The sequence below is a fragment of the Suncus etruscus genome, chromosome 4 (genome assembly GCF_024139225.1).
Source record: "Suncus etruscus isolate mSunEtr1 chromosome 4, mSunEtr1.pri.cur, whole genome shotgun sequence".
NCBI lineage: Eukaryota > Metazoa > Chordata > Mammalia > Eulipotyphla > Soricidae > Suncus > Suncus etruscus.
In genome coordinates, this window is record NC_064851.1 from 37,269,284 (window position 1) to 37,284,808 (window position 15,525).

General features: G+C 40.3%; 2 protein-coding genes across 4 annotated transcripts in view; one reads left to right on the top strand and one right to left on the bottom strand.

Annotated features, from left to right (window-relative positions):
- RPF1 (ribosome production factor 1 homolog) overlaps positions 1-15,525 on the top strand; it is a 1,036,037-nt gene that overhangs the window by 12,524 nt on the left and 1,007,988 nt on the right. For 2 of the 3 annotated variants that reach the window (XM_049771265.1, XM_049771264.1), the window contains exons 6-9: positions 2,260-2,342; positions 3,137-3,318; positions 3,490-3,616; positions 4,703-4,755. In XM_049771265.1, the coding sequence (XP_049627222.1) occupies positions 2,260-2,342; positions 3,137-3,318; positions 3,490-3,616; positions 4,703-4,744 (434 nt within the window). In that variant the 3' untranslated portion in view covers positions 4,745-4,755. Of the gene's footprint in view, positions 1-2,259; positions 2,343-3,136; positions 3,319-3,489; positions 3,617-4,702; positions 5,053-15,525 lie in introns of those variants that run through there. The other variant, XM_049771263.1, reaches the window with a different exon arrangement.
- Positions 5,598-12,500, bottom strand: GNG5 (G protein subunit gamma 5). The gene is made up of 3 exons (XM_049771286.1): positions 12,358-12,500; positions 7,618-7,763; positions 5,598-5,761 (listed from the first exon to the last, which is right to left on the bottom strand). The coding sequence occupies exons 1-2, from the start codon at positions 12,436-12,438 to the stop codon at positions 7,638-7,640; spliced, it is 207 nt and encodes a 68-aa protein (XP_049627243.1). The 5' UTR covers positions 12,439-12,500; the 3' UTR covers positions 5,598-5,761; positions 7,618-7,637.

The following is a 15,525-nucleotide window of genomic DNA, read 5'->3' on the forward strand; positions in this document are numbered from 1 at the left end:
TGTCCCCAGTATGACCCCTCCATTCCAGCATGGTTTGACCTTTATTTTAAATAAAGAATGGGTCAGAACTGTGAAAATCATTATTAAAATTTAATTAAAGGAAAGTAGGACAAAATTTTCTGTCCTGAAGTGAGGCTAATTTTAAAAATAAAAATCAGTTAATATAACTTTTTAGAAGTCAGTAATTTAAAAGATTGGGGTTTTGCTTGCTTATTTACTGAGATTTATTAATTTTAATATAAATCAGACAGTATGCAAAAAGTATAAATTTTAACAGAAATGAAAGCAGACCAAAAACTAGTATTGTAGACTTTATTTGTTGGCCTTGTAAAATTCAAGTCAGATTGTATACCAAAGTAAACAGATCTTTCAAAGAGTACATATACATATTTTAGAAGACATCAGTTTTTCAGGTAATTACCTTTTCTTTAAAATATTTACTTTTGATAATAAAGTAAAAGTCTTTCCCTGTTTTGGGCAGTTAAAAAACCATCCATGTTTTTAAGACTACTTTATTAACTAAGAAATGACCTGACCATACATCAGTCTAATAAGTTCTTAATTTGAGGTGTTTTATATAGGTATGTAGTATACATATTCCATTTTGCTATATACTCTTTAAAATTATCTTGATTCTTTTTGTAATATTTTGTTGTCATTTACCTACATGGTATCCTTGTACAGACCTTATTTATACTAAGGAAATACCTAGGTTCGATTGAATTTTAGAAAAACAATGAATTTAAGTATGTATTGATAATCTTTCAGAAACTCCCATTCTAAAAGTTAATGGACTTGAAAAGAAAGATATTTACATAATTTTAATTCAAATAAAGAAAAATGCTATATAACAGAACTAAGATTTAGAGCTTACATCTGCATAGAAGACTTGGGCATTAAAGTGGTTTGTTTTAGATGAGTAAGAGATTGCAAAAGTGCCATATTGGTCTGTTGGTTCTAGTCTGTTGGTGCCATAGTCTTATTTTGCTAAGAGTAATTTGAAATTACTGTCACCACTGAAGGGATCTACTTTTTCATTTAGAGCTCATGAGAAACTAAGGTATCAGTAAAATGACACCAAATATCACTGCTCATTATTTTACAAAGCCCTAAATTGAGACTGATTTTATCTATTAGATTTTCTTGAAATGCTGAGAAGTGAGACTGAAGATACTCTAATAAATCTTAGGTAAAATATCTAAAGGATCTTAACCAAGAGCCAGTAGCAGGAAAGGTAAAGAGGGGGCTGTAGATGTGAATGTAAAAGAGGTAGGGAGGGAGGGAGTTGAAGATAATCATAGCTTCTAATATAGATGAATAAATGGGAGTATTAATATCACTATCAAAATGTCAGCATGATTTATAAAATTGTCTGTAAACAAACTCTTAGCAGTTCAGTTCTGACCTTTTAATGTTTCATTTGTTACAAGGATGTAAGAAATGTATAGGTTGTATAGTTTTATTTTCCTATATCTTGAACTTTAAAAGCCCTGGGGTTGCCAACCCCAAGGACTATATAGATGTATTGTACATAATTTTCAATTTGGCAACTAGCACAGTTCTATTAGCAGTAAACAGTAACCAGTAAATAATTAATTGGTCGACTATTGTGGTTCAGTCTTCCCAAAGGTAATAGTTTATCTCTTGAGAAACACTATTATAATCTGGATTTCAACAGTTTAGGTGTCTCATTTGGGATTTAGAGACAGCATACTCTGCTCTTAAAAATATATGAAAGGTGCTTGTTTTTTAAGGGTTATAAAGCCTCTGAGCATAGAAATAGTATATCCTTATTTGTTAGATATCCTAGAATCCTAACATTAGTTTCAGTAATGGACATTTAATAGCTCTTTCTCTTAGTTTAACACTTGAGAATAGTAAAAGTTAATTATAAAAGAAAGTAGGGTTATTATAGCTGATTTTTTTTTCTGAGACACTTAGGTTGACATTTATGTCTGGAGCTTTTGGTGGTGTAAGAAATTTTCTAACTCAGGATTACCCACCTATTCACCTAGCTACAGATTTGAGGAACCTTTGGGCAAAGTAGGATTATTTGAATATTTTTTATTTAAAATTAGTAAGGTGTCTGCCTTGCGCGCTAGCCCAGGACAGACCGAGGTTCTATCCCCCAGCATGCCATGTGGTCTCCCAAGCCAGGAGCAATTTCTGAGTATAGTCAAGAATAACCCCTGAGCATCATTGGGTGTGCCCCCTTCAACAAAAAACAAAAGTTCATTTTGTTCTTAGCCTTATGAACAGATGGATTAATTTTGAGTCACTTACCAAGTGGTCCAACTGCCCATTTTAAAGTGAGCAGTGTTCGTTTACGTAAAGAAATTAAGGTAAGTTCTAACATTGTATGTTTAAATCTCAACTGTGAGCTGGAGCTGGTGGTAGTGCAAGTGGTAAGGCAGACATGGTTTGATCTCCCGGCATGGCATCCCGGATGTTCCGGAAGCCAGGAGTGATTTCTGAATGCATAGCCAGGAGTTTACTCCTGAACGTCAACGGGTGTGGGCAAAAGACAAAAAAAAAAAAAAATCTCAACTGTAAATAACTTTGTAAATCAAGTTTTTTTTTAAAAAAAATTAACTTTGGTGATGCCTTCACTCCTTTTCATGCCTTTACTGCATATTAAAATAACTAGATAATATTTTCATCAGTTTGATAAGAACACAGTAGGTCTTTGGGGGGGGGTTTGCATATTCAGTGATACTAAGGTTTTATTCCTGACTCAGCTCAGGTATCACGGCTTCAGGGCTTGGGGGAGGGCAGGACATCAAATCTAGGTCAGCTTTACACAATACTGTACTATCACTGCAGCCTCGATACATTAGTTGTTTCTGGGGCCACGCCACCCAGCAGTACTGAGTACTCCTGGCTGTGCTCGGAAATCACTCCTGGCAGGCTCAGGAACCCTATGGGATGCTGGGGATCAAACTGGGGTCTGCCACGTTCAAAGCAAATGTCCTACCTGTTATGCTATCATTCTGGCCCCTCAACATGTTTTTATTCAGAAAGATAAAATACAAATTTTTTAAATGTTTTGTAAGTTCTCAAAGTTGAAATTACAGTGAGAGCTTTTTGCCAGAAAGCTTAACTATTCTGTGATTTTTTTTTTTCATCTTATTTCTAGAGAAGAGGCAAGGACCCAACGGAACACATACCTGAAATAATTTTGAATAATTTTACAACACGGCTAGGTCATTCTATTGGACGTATGTTTGCATCTCTCTTTCCTCATAATCCTCAATTTATTGGAAGGCAAGTTGCTACATTTCACAATCAGCGGGATTATATCTTTTTCAGATTTCACCGGTAAGTACTTTAATACTTTGATCTTTTGAATTGTTATGGAGTACATCTTTGGTATCAATTTATCCAGTTTACTGCAACAAATATTACAAAAGCTTCTGAAGTCACATTAAAAAGTAGTTTGCAAAAAAAAAAAATTGTTTGCACTGACTATAATTTCCTTTGTCTTTATAGGTACATATTCAAGAGTGAAAAGAAAGTTGGAATTCAGGAACTTGGACCACGTTTTACCTTAAAATTGAGATCTCTTCAGAAAGGAACCTTTGATTCAAAATACGGAGAATACGAATGGGTCCATAAGGTATGTTTATTAATAACACTTAGTCATTTAGATCATTTAAGTAGAACAGAAAGAAAAAGTATAAATACCCAAACACTTTTGGGTGTTAAGCTTCTGAATTTTTTTTTTTTTTTTGTTTTTTTTGGCCACACCATTTGATGCTCAGGGGTTACTCTTGGCTAAGCTCTCAGAAATTGCCCCTGGCTTGGGGGGGACCATATGGCCATATGGGACACTGGGGGATTGAATGGAGGTCCTTCCTTGGCTAGTGCTTGCAAGGCAGATACCTTACCTCTAGCGCCATCTCTCCGGCCCCTGAATTTCTTTTTTTTTTTTTTTGGTTTTTGGGCCACACCCGGCATTGCTCAGGGGTTACTCCTGGCTGTCTGCTCTGAAATAGCTCCTGGCAGGCACGGGGGACCAAATGGGACACCGGGATTCGAACCAGCCACCTTTGGTCCTGGATCGGCTGCTTGCAAGGCAAACACCGCTGTGCTATCTCTCCCGGCCCTGAATTTCTTTCTAAACCAGAACTCACATGGGATTTTAAGTCTGATTAGCCCTGTTTCATTTGAAGATCTTAAAAAATTAAGTGGTTCTTAGAATAGGCCCAGTAGTAGTGCCTAGATTTAGAAAGACAAATTCTTGGGGAAGGGTTCCAAAAATTTGTTTTTAAGCCTGTGACATAACAGCATTTTCTTGCTTTTCAAAATAATGCTATATTAGACATTTGGATATATTAATAAAAAAAAGTATTTTAAAACATTTCCTATCTGGAAAGCGTGTTTCATGTAACTTACTTTTACTTTAAAACTTTTTGGAGGCTGGAAGGTAATACAGCAGGTAGGTTATTTGCTGGGCGTGTGGCTGACCTGGACTCAATCCATGGCATCCACTGTTGGTTGTCCCTCAGTCCCACCAGGACTGATCCCTCAGTGTAGAGCCAAGAGTATGTCCTGAGCACTACATATGTATAACTTGGGGGAGGGGGTGTAAGTTGCAATGCATTTTATATTAGATCTAAATATTTGATAATTCTTAGGGACAAAACTAGAGTTTATTAGTACTTGAGTTTACTAACTCCTCCACGCCTCCTCTAATTTTCAGCCCAGAGAGATGGATACAAGTAGAAGAAAATTCCATTTATAAGAAGTTGAGGAACAGAAGCAATAGCACAGTGGGTAGGGCACTTGCCTTGCTCACAACCAATCTGGATTCAATCTCTGGCATCCCATACAACCCCTCTGAGTATCTCCAGGAATAATCCTGAGCATTACCAGATGTGGAGCACACCCCACCTCCTAATATCAAGGAAATCCAATGTTAATGTTGAATTTGTGAAAGATACCTTTTAATGTAATATTTACTATTTTTTATGCCTGAACATGTTATTATGTCATTAACTACCAGTATTTGTTTGTATAGCAAATAAAAGTCATTTTGCTGAAGGTTCAGAAGCTGTGATTTCCTCAAATTTAATTCTCTTGCTTTGGACTTAATTGATTATGAATGAATTAGAACTTGAAATATTTGGACTGGGGATTTAAGTGCTTGTCAGATAATATGTAACTCAAAGGTTTTTATACAAAACTAATTTCAAATATGGCAGGATTTTTTTGTTTCTTAAATAAATATAATAGACACCAGGTTTTCTAGGATGTTTTAATATATCCTTAAAATTTTCAGATGTGTAAGAATTGATTTACCATGAACTTCTTGAAACAAAAAGAACTTTTAACACAAAAGGATTTAGTTTATCAGAATTATTAAAACAATTAACTGTAAGTAACTCATGAATGGACACTAGTAAATTTGCAGCCTCTCACTTAAAAAAAAACATGCAATTTGTCTTTAGTTTTCTAGCACCTTGTAAATGTTTGGCATGTTATGAGGAACAACTTAATTTCAAAACTGCCATTTATCTTGGGTATTCAAAACAAATGGTGGATTTAATAATAATTTTAAAAATTCTTTACGAAGTATTTTATTGTATGCTACTGTATATAAAATAATTATACTTGTGAAACAGAAATTAATGAAAATTCAGAGAGGTAGATTAAGCTATGACTTGACATTACGCTGACATACATGGTTAAGTTTTCATATTGGTGTTTGGATTTAATTCCGTTGAATATTCACTGGTTCGTGAACAGTGGTTTAGAAAACCTGAAATACAGGAAGAAAAAAAGTATCAGATGTAGGTTTTTCTAAAAGTATTTCTTAGAAATTCAATTTACATCATACTTTTGAAATGTCAATTAACATCATACTTTCAATTAAAACAAGACCATTTCCTTTTCTGTTTGAGTCACACCCATTGGTACTAAGGAGACTGAAGTCCTGTCTCAGCCCACATGCAAAGCTCGCTCACTCTCTAGTACTTTCTCTATATTAATAAAACAACAGCTAGAAAGAAAAATAAGGAATAAGAAAGGTTGGGGCCCGGAGAGATAGCACAGCAGTGTTTGCCTTGCAAGCAGCCGATCCAGGACCAAAGGTGGTTGGTTCAAATCCCGGTGTCCCATATGGTCCCCCATGCCTGCCAGGAGCTATTTCTGAGCAGACAGCCAGGAGTAACCCCTGAGCAACGCCAGGTATGACCCAAAAACCAAAAAAAAAAAAAAAAGGTGGTGGTGTTTTTTTAAATAAAAATGATACAGTAAGGCCCTTCCTTACCTTGCATGCAGCTGACCTGGCTAAAGTTCAATTCCCAAAACCCTATGGTCCCCCAATTTCCCCTGAGAGCAGAGTTAGGAATAAGCACTAAACACAGATGTGTTTCCTTTGTCCCCTAGACCCCCCCCCCCACTGAAATTATATGGGAAATATTTCAGTAATTTATTTTCATACTTATTCATTTCAAAAGGTAGGCTCACTGTGGTACATACAGTTGCAGCACAGGAACATTCTTATACAGTGAATATAGGCCTAAACCTATGTTTTAACTGTAAAATTAGGGGGTCGTCTTATACGCCGGAAAATACAGTAAGTTTCAAATAAAGCAGCAAATTATGCCTTAAAATTGTTAATCATAAAAATAATATAAAAAGTATAAACACTGGCAAACCATTTAAGTATCCATATGGGAAAATAAATACATTAGCTATTCTTTTGACATTTTAACTAATTATAAGAAAAAATGATTTTTTTTTCAGGGATGTGTGGGTGTGGGAAAAGAGGTTAGGAACCTAACCCAGTAGTGCTGGAGGCTACTTCCAGTTGGCTGGAACATATAATGTGGCATCTTACCCTTGTACTGTTTGGCCCCATAAACTTGTCTGTTTGAGGGGGTCAGACCCAGCAGTGTATAAGACTGCGGCTGTCATTGGGGTTTCTATTTCAGATTCTTGCATGCAAAATATAGATGATTTCAGCCCTTAGAGTGATCTACCAAGCCCTAAAGGATCTATATCAAAGGGTTGAAGGATACTGCACTGCACTCTATCCCAAATATAGGACCCAGAATAGGACCCCACCCCAGCACCGCTAGGTATGGCCAAAGCCTACCCCTAAATTTATATGTTAAATAATTTAATACAGTATGTATGACACCCATATTCTCATGGAAAATCTTATACCTATAATGCTTTAAAAATGTTAGCCAATTTAACTTTCATTCTACTTACTGGAAACATTATAAAGACTTATACAGACTTCCTGTATAAGACTCCCAAATCTACAAAACTTAATTAGGGCACAACTATGTAACATGCTGTTTTAGGAAGCAATTTCATGAACTCTGAGGAGTTACAATGTTTCTGATGGGTGTGTGCCATCCAGTCATCTTTAAAAAAAAAACTTTTACACATTCTTTGGGGCCACTTGTCACAAGTCAGTACTAGTGACTATATGCCTTGGCCAACTTACTACAGACCTATAAAATGTAGTGCTCTTGGGAACAAAATACCAACCAAAAGTGGCCAGGATGACACTGATCAATCTGTAAATGCTGCAAAGAGATATGACTGGTTATTTCTACGATGTGGACATCGCAGAAATTCTGTTGTTTTAAGGAAACTTACCTTCCAAAGATTCATTTTATCTACAAAAAAGAACAAACTTTCTGGGGTCTGAAGGGATTAGTACTTGAAGACACTCCAGTCAACAAAGGGTCATGTTGAGCATTCTGCAGACAGAACTGTTTCAAATCTGCAGCAGCCTGGGAAACCTGTAAGGACAACACAGGGGTTGTTAAAAAATACCTTAAAGACAATTTCTCACATATCTGCAATAAAGATTACTCTTAAAAATGAAGGTGGGGCCGGAGCAATAGCATGGCGGTAGGGCATTTGCCTTGGATGCGGCTGACCCAGGATGGATCTGGGTTCGATCCCTGCCAGGGTTCGAGCCTGCCAGGAGTGATTTCTGAGTGAAGAGCAGGGAGTAACCCCTGAGCATCAACAGGTGTGGCCCAAAATCAAAATAAATAAAAACTAAAGGTGAAGTCACATATTGAGTTCACTAAAAATATTCCTTTTAAATAGAACTACAGACAGTTCCCAATTTATTACAATTTATCAAATTTATCACAATTTTTCAACTTTCCAACGGTGTTACAAATCAAATATTCTAAGTACATTTAAGGAAGGCAAGGCTAAGTTATATGTAACACTTGGTAGGTTAAGTAAATTAAATGCATTCTCATTTTACACTATTTTCAGTGTATGATAAGTTTGTCAGGATATAGTACCATTGTCAAGTGAAAAAGAACTGCAGTTTTTAGTGTTTTACTTATTAGAATAGCAAATAATTAAGTACAATTCTACTTATCTGCAAACCACAGTATCTTGCTAGTTTTTTAACTGGAAGTTTAGCCTTACAGTATATTCAACAACTTGCATTAAAGCCAGCACATGTATTAAATAAAACCACTGAATTGTAGTAAATTGTTACTTGCAAGCAGTATTACAGAGTATTTTGTCTTGAAGGAACATGGGACAACATATGCAAAAAAAAGCCATTCACCTTATGTCTACTTCAGAAAGCCAACAAAGTTTCTACTACACCTGTTTAGGTGGCATAAGCCGAAACATGAGCAATCAAAAGATGCTCCAAGTGAATATAAAGAAACTGGTTTTTTGGGGGGAGGATAGGATATATGATCATGTCAGGTTTTTTGCTTGTTTTTGTTTTTTGTTTGGTTTTGGTTTTGGTTTTGGGGCTACACCCAGCAGCACGCAGGGGTTACTCCTGGTTCTGTGCTCAGAAATCAGTACAGAAATTGCTCCTGGCAAGGCAAACGCCCTACCGCAGCACGATCATTTCAGTTTTAACTATCCTAAGGACAAGTATAGTAGGTATATATCAGTTCAGCTCCAGCTGGTTATCTGGCCATGTTTTGAAAGGAACTTTAAAAGCTTCACAAATATTCTCTTAGGCAGGTTTCTTTAACCTTTGTACACACCTAAGGATAGGCACCTGTCTGCATACTGGTCCAAGGACCAGCAATTACAAACACTGGTTTTCAACCTGTGTGTTTGAAGATCAGGAGCACCAATCCACTGCTTCTGTAGTTACTCCTGTACTGTAGAATCCAAGAAGAGGATTCATTATGCTGGGATGATATAAATTCCCATGTAAACAGAAGCATTTTTAAAAATCTTGGTATGAAGAGCTATTATATATGGCTCTCCTGTTCCTCCTTTAAAGGTGAGGGAATGAATACTAATTATTTTCTTACAAAGTTGTTGCATAACTTGCTTTTAATCACATTAGTCAGCTAGAGGGCTCCATCCAGCAAAGTAGCTGTTAATGTTCTGCTTAGATAGTAGGTTCCAACTTAACTCCCTCTCGAGGATCACTTGTTGCCAAAAACATTCTTAAACACTGAAGATACTTAAGAAGAGGATGGTCTCTGTTATGGAGCTTAACAGAGTTCAGGGAGAAGGACAAATAAATTAGGGGCTATGCAAAAAAAATGTGATTGTATCATGTTCATGTGAATGAAGGAAAAGTGTTTCTGAGGTGACAAAATGACATCTCAATGCCAAGCGATGCAAACAAGGAACCTTCAGTAAGAAATCCATCTGTGAGAATTTCACACAGGTGAAAAAGCTTAGACAAAGGCTTTCTACCAGGAACATGCTGCTAGCCCCAGAGTACTCTATAAACTAGACATCCAAAAACCTGAAAGCCTATAATCCCAGTACTATTAGTGTCCTCTTTCACTCTCAAAAGTGGCCTTTTGGCAACAAAGTGATAAGCTCAAAGATTTAAACAGAAATGCAGAAGTTTGGACAATAGAAACCAGGGACAGAAGGAACAGTCCATGGTGGGAGGCTTGCTGCAAATAGCAACAGAGTGCAGTTAGGGCACAGAAGAGACCACTAAGACAATATAGTTGAAAATGAACACTCTGGACAAGAACTAGATGCTGAAAGGAAATAAAATGTTATGATACCCCTTCAATAACAATAGTGCAAGCCACAGTGCCTAAAAGAAAAAAGGGAGAGGGAGAGAGGGAGGGAGGGAGGGAGGGGGAGAGAGAGAGAGAGAGAGAGAGAGGAGAGAGAGAGAGAGAGAGAGAGAGAGAGAGAGAGACAGAGAGAGAGAGAGAGAGAGAGAGAGAGAGAGAGAGAGAGAGAGAGAGAGAGAGAGAGAGAGAGAGAAGAAAAATGTCTGCCATAGAGGCGGGGGAAAGGGGGCAGGAGGGGAACTAGGGACATTGGTGGAGGGATATGTGCACTGGTGAAGGGTGTTACACACTATATGACTGAAACTTAATCATAAACAACTTTCTAACTATCTCATGATGATTCAATAAAAAAATTAACAAAGGGGCCAGAGGGGTGGCACAGGCAGTAGGGCATTTTGCCTTGCGCACTAACCTAGGACAAAAGGCAGTTGGATCCCCCAGCTTCCCATAGTCCACAAATGCCAAGCCAGGAGCCATTTCTGAGCGCATAGCCAGGAGTAACCCTTGAGGGTCACTGGGTATGGCCCAAAAACAAACAACAAAATTAACACAAAGAAATGAATGAGCTTGGGAAGAAAACAGTACAAAAAAAGCATTTATTACAATCAGATAAAAAAGATGCCCCAGCTACCCAATGACCATTTTGCAACCCTTTCAGAAAAACTCATTTAAAATTCCCAGAGAGAATGTTTTGTGGCTCCACACTGTAACCCTAATTAATATCAAACTTTAAAATGGGGGGGGGGGAGGGTGTTGGGGCCACAGGTTGCACTCAGGAATTACTCCTGGTGACCATATGGGATGGGGGGGAGACGAATGGGAAGGCTATATGCAAGGCTCTTCCCACTGTACTTACCCTACCAGCTGTACTATACTATCCCTTCAGGCCCAAACAGAAAATTCTTAAAACCAAATCACTGCTGGTAGCCTTCATGATCCTAGCCCTAACCTGCCTAAGAATTGGGTACACAGGCAAGCCTTTGGAGAGGCACCAAGAGAAAAGACATGTCTAGTATTCTCCAGGTCCAAGCCACTGAGAGCTTCAACTTCAACTTCGTTTTCTGTTTTTGTTTGTTTTTGTTTGGGGGGTCACATCAGGAGTTAACTCCTGGCTCTGTGCTCAGAAATCGCTGCTGGTAGGCTCAGAGGACCATATGGGACGCAGAGAACCGAACCAGGATGCGTCCTAGATCCATAGCTTGCTAGCGGCCTTGTTTTGGAGCCCCCAACCTGCTTTTTCCTTGTGGATCACTTCACTGCACCATGACAATTTAGTGACAGATTGATAAAGATCGACACGCCTTCCAAGTCAAGAGTTAAAACTAAGCCAAGGGTGAGCGACAGAACACACCACGGGTAAGGTGAAGCTCTGGAGGGTGGAGACGCAAACCCCCAAGAAAAGTAGGATCAGTGTAAAGCTTACAAAGATTGCCGGGGAGAGGATCATCCCACAGAGATTTGGGATTCCAAAGATCCCTTAAGCCAGTTCTCTGCTTCCTCTAACAAGTAGTGGGTGGGGAGACATGGACTTGAGGGCCCTTCTTTGCTTCTCTAGTGTGGATCTCCGACCCATCAGATTTAGGGGACACTAGCAGCAGCCTTGGAACGTCACCTTGGCATTTTTTATTTCTAGCTCCAGAAGAGGAGAGTAACCCCCCAATCCCAGGCCTCGGGTCTACAAGAGACCACGTCCTGAGTTTTAACAGGAGCAAAAAAATCTGGACACCCCTAAAACTTCCCTCGCTGCCCTGAACTCGCCCCCAAGGTCAGCCAGCCTCTCTCGAGAGCGCGCCTCTTCCTTCCGTGCCAAGTGGCTCCTAAGTGTGGGATTGTGCAAGGTTTAGGGGTCACTTGGGAACAGCGAATGCCTTTGTTGCTGCGTCCTCTCGTCTGCTTCTGCGAGGCGATCGGACACTAACTCTTTGGAAACCCCGACTTCTTTGTAACAAAGTTCTTCCAGCGTCCGGTTTCCAAGTCGGGGAAGGAGGAGGCAAGGAGCTGGGGATGCGGGTGGCGTCCGTCCGGGGATGGGCCAACAAGCAGAAGTAAGCATGGCGACTCCGAAGTGGGAAACAAAGGCCCCGTTGTCCCACGGGAAGGGGAGGGAAGGGAGCAGCGGGAGTGCGTGCGGAGGGAAGGCCCGGCCGGGTGTCGCTGAAGAAGGAGCTGCAAAAAGTGGAGAAGCGGAGCGCGGACCCTCAAGTTGCAAAAGTTCAAGCAAGCCGGGTGCGCCCCACGATAGTTCCGGCTCCCCTAAAGTTCGAGGCGGATGCAAATTCGTCAGGCCCGGCCCAGCCCGATCGGGCTTCCGATCCCACTTTTACCACCCGCCGTCCCGCCCGCTCACCTTCACGCGGTTGAGCCCGGCCTCCAGCCGCAGCTGCTGAACCACTTTCTTCATCGTGGCGACGCTGGACGAACCAGACATTGCGCGCGCGCGAGTCGGGCCGAAGCGCTGTCGGTCCGCGAAAAAGTTAGGTCCGGTCGGGCGGGCGGCGGCGGCGGCGGCGGCGGCGGGACGACGCGGCAGGGGGCGGGGCTCCGAACTTTGTCTCCAAGTTTCCGGTTCTTAGCCGAGGCGGCGCCACCACCACCCACAACCGCCGCCGCTCACAACGCGCATGCGCATCCGGCACAACTAACCACCGCCGGCGGCAAAGCGCATGCGCATCCCGTCTCCACCCCCTGGCCGTTCCCGCTCTTCTGGTAGCCTCGCGGGACCGCGAGCCTGAGGGAAGGAGATGGCGGAGCGCGCGCCAAAGGGAAGAGCGCGACAGTTTCTGACGCCTCGACCACACTCCTGAGGCGGGCTGCTCTCAGGCGGAGTTTAGTCCCCCTTACATCCGGAAGATGCTTCGAAGAAGACCCAGGGCTGCCCCCCCAAGATGTGTCCTCTCCACTGCATCTCCATTTGCACCGTGCTTGTGGATGCTGCTTGTGCTGGCTTAACAGGGAAACTGAGGCAGGATGGAGAGGGGAGCAGGGACAGGCTCCCAGTATGGTTCCCAGGGGCCTAGACGCCTGTCCCTCTTAACCTCTTGACTCTCTGGGAAGAGCCTTGTACTCTTTGGCAAAGACACTCCCCAACAACAACAACAACTGAGAAGTTAATACAGCGTCTAGGAAGCTTAACTCTTTAATATTTAAGCTGTCATGGTTGTCCACTTGAAGCCAAGGGAGTCTGGGTGCAAGAGAGACCCTAAAAAGGTTTAGCTGTCCACGATGTATCTCTTACTTGGAAACATGCGTTGGTTCACCATCCTTCGGTATAAGTTTTCTGCTTGGAATTCCGGTCCACTTATGAAGATTGCCACTTCCCTTGTCATTATGGGCCTTCCCCGTGTTGATGTGTGTGATACTGATTGTGCAGATCACAGGACGATCACTTGCTCCTTAATGGTTTTAAAGACCTCATTTTCACAACAAACAGTGCGCATGATGTAGGTGTTAAAAGTAATCCATGTGCTGGTTGGGTTCCAAGTTGAGGTTTGAAAGCAAAGCTCTTAGTCCTCAGTGTGCTGGAACTACCACGTAAACATCAGAGACACCAATCTTTTTCACATGACGTAAATACTGTTGCTTTGTGTCTGTGAGAATGAATGAAATTACTTGGGTCAAGAATATGATAGTACCTCAATGTTCTTTCTTAAATGTTCTTCAGCTTCCCTCATAGCACTTTAAATCTTCTGTCATTGGTGCCTTGTTGGTTGATCAAATACTTTCACTTGGTAGATTTGTAGTTAAGTAGCTGTGCTCAAAGGATGGCATATGTCACAGTCAATAGAGATTTCTCCAAACTTCTTTGTTTGAGGACCACAGAGCTCAGCATGCAGGGACCACACCTGCCGGTGCTCAGGGGACCATCTATCTGAGGTGCCAGGGATCAAACTCTCTGAAAATGCCCTACCTGCAATATCCCTCCGACTTTCTTTAAACTTTATAATAATAAAATGTTATTATTACTGAAATGTTAGTATTCGAGCGGAATTTCAGGTAATAAATAGTTCAGACATCTGTTGTATGAGGAACAGTATTGAAGACTAAAATCTACACAAAGTTTTACACCATTCTCAAAATTTATTTTTATTTTTTTATATTAAAAGTGCTGCTGAGGGCCCGGAGATATAGCACAGCGGTGTTTGTCTTGCAAGCAGCCGATCCAGGACCAAAGGTGGTTGGTTTGAATCCTGGTGTCCCATATGGTCCCCCATGCCTGCCAGAAGCTATTTCTGAGCAGACAGCCAGGAGTAACCCCTGAGCACCACCGGTTGTGTCCCCCCCCAAAAAACAAAAAACAAAAACAAAAAAAAGTGCTGCTGAGTTCCAATCCATGCACCTCATAAAGCTAGGCTATACCCTAGGCATCACCAAGTCTGACCCAAACTGTGGCCCAAAGAATGCAAAAAGAATTATTTTGATAAGAAATAGTATAAGAATTGAGACATTTGTCTTGCAGCTAGCCTTGGTTGGATCCCAGCACCACATGTGGTTCCTTGAACACTTTCAGAAATGATCACTGAGTGCAGAATCTGAGTATAGCTGGTTGTGACCCCAAACATAAAATAGTGTACAGAGACTACTATTTCTATTTTGTCAAGCTAAATGTCTAAGAAAGGAGTCCAGTTAGTATATGGAATAAAGAAAAAAATATTGAGTTCATTTTCATTTCAATTTAGTTGTATCTGATATGGCTAGCACTAGTGATCACTCCTAAGCAGAGTCAGGATTAGCTCCTGATAACCACTCATTGTAGACTAAAAATGAAGAGAAGCAGCAAGAAGAATTAAGGTGTCCAGTAAAAGGATCATGCTTTTTTTTTATTTTGCATTTTAACTCAGTATAGATATACAGAGATGCCAAAAATTATTTATTTTAAGAAAATATTAACTTTCATATGAGTAGTCACAATTCCAGTTTCCAAAAATTGATTTAAAAACTTACATGTTAGAACTCTGTTTTTTTCCTTTGGGGAGGTTGATCAGAAGGTACATGAAGAAGTGAAAAAGCAGGACATATCACTGGACATATATGGTTCAAAACTAGCAAAAAAGGAGGGAAAATGCATTCTTTTTATTTATAAACTCATATTATACTTTCATTCTTAACAGCATATTCATTGGCACTTCTATTCAAGATGAAAGGGACAACTTTTCAACTCTATTCAACGATGTTGAAGAGGACTTGGCCGATTGTCTTATCTCTATATTTGAAACTCAATTGTAAACTATCTTGTTATATAAACTTTTTTTTTAAATACCTGTTAAACAGACAGTTAAATACTCTTTACCGAGTGAGACATTATTATGCATCTTAAATTCTGTTCTGGGAAAAAATTTCTTTTGAAAAATAAAAATATGGAGGGGGTTGGAAATCCAGGGGTTTCTAAGGCTATTCCTGCCTGTCTATGCTCAGGAGTGACCCTTGGGGACCATGAAGTGTCAGGAATTACAAGAAGGGTCTGTAGGATGCATGCCTAATGTCTTAGCCTCTGTACTATTTCTGCCCTCTTTGTATT

Bases quoted from the DNA above. Each gene is read 5' to 3' on its own strand.
- GNG5 (XM_049771286.1), bottom strand. From the start codon at position 12,438: ATGTCTGGTTCGTCCAGCGTCGCCACGATGAAGAAAGTGGTTCAGCAG. The intron at 7,764-12,357 runs GTGAGCGGGCGG...TTGTCCTTACAG, and splicing joins CCGGGCTCAACCGCGTGAAG to GTTTCCCAGGCTGCTGCAGA.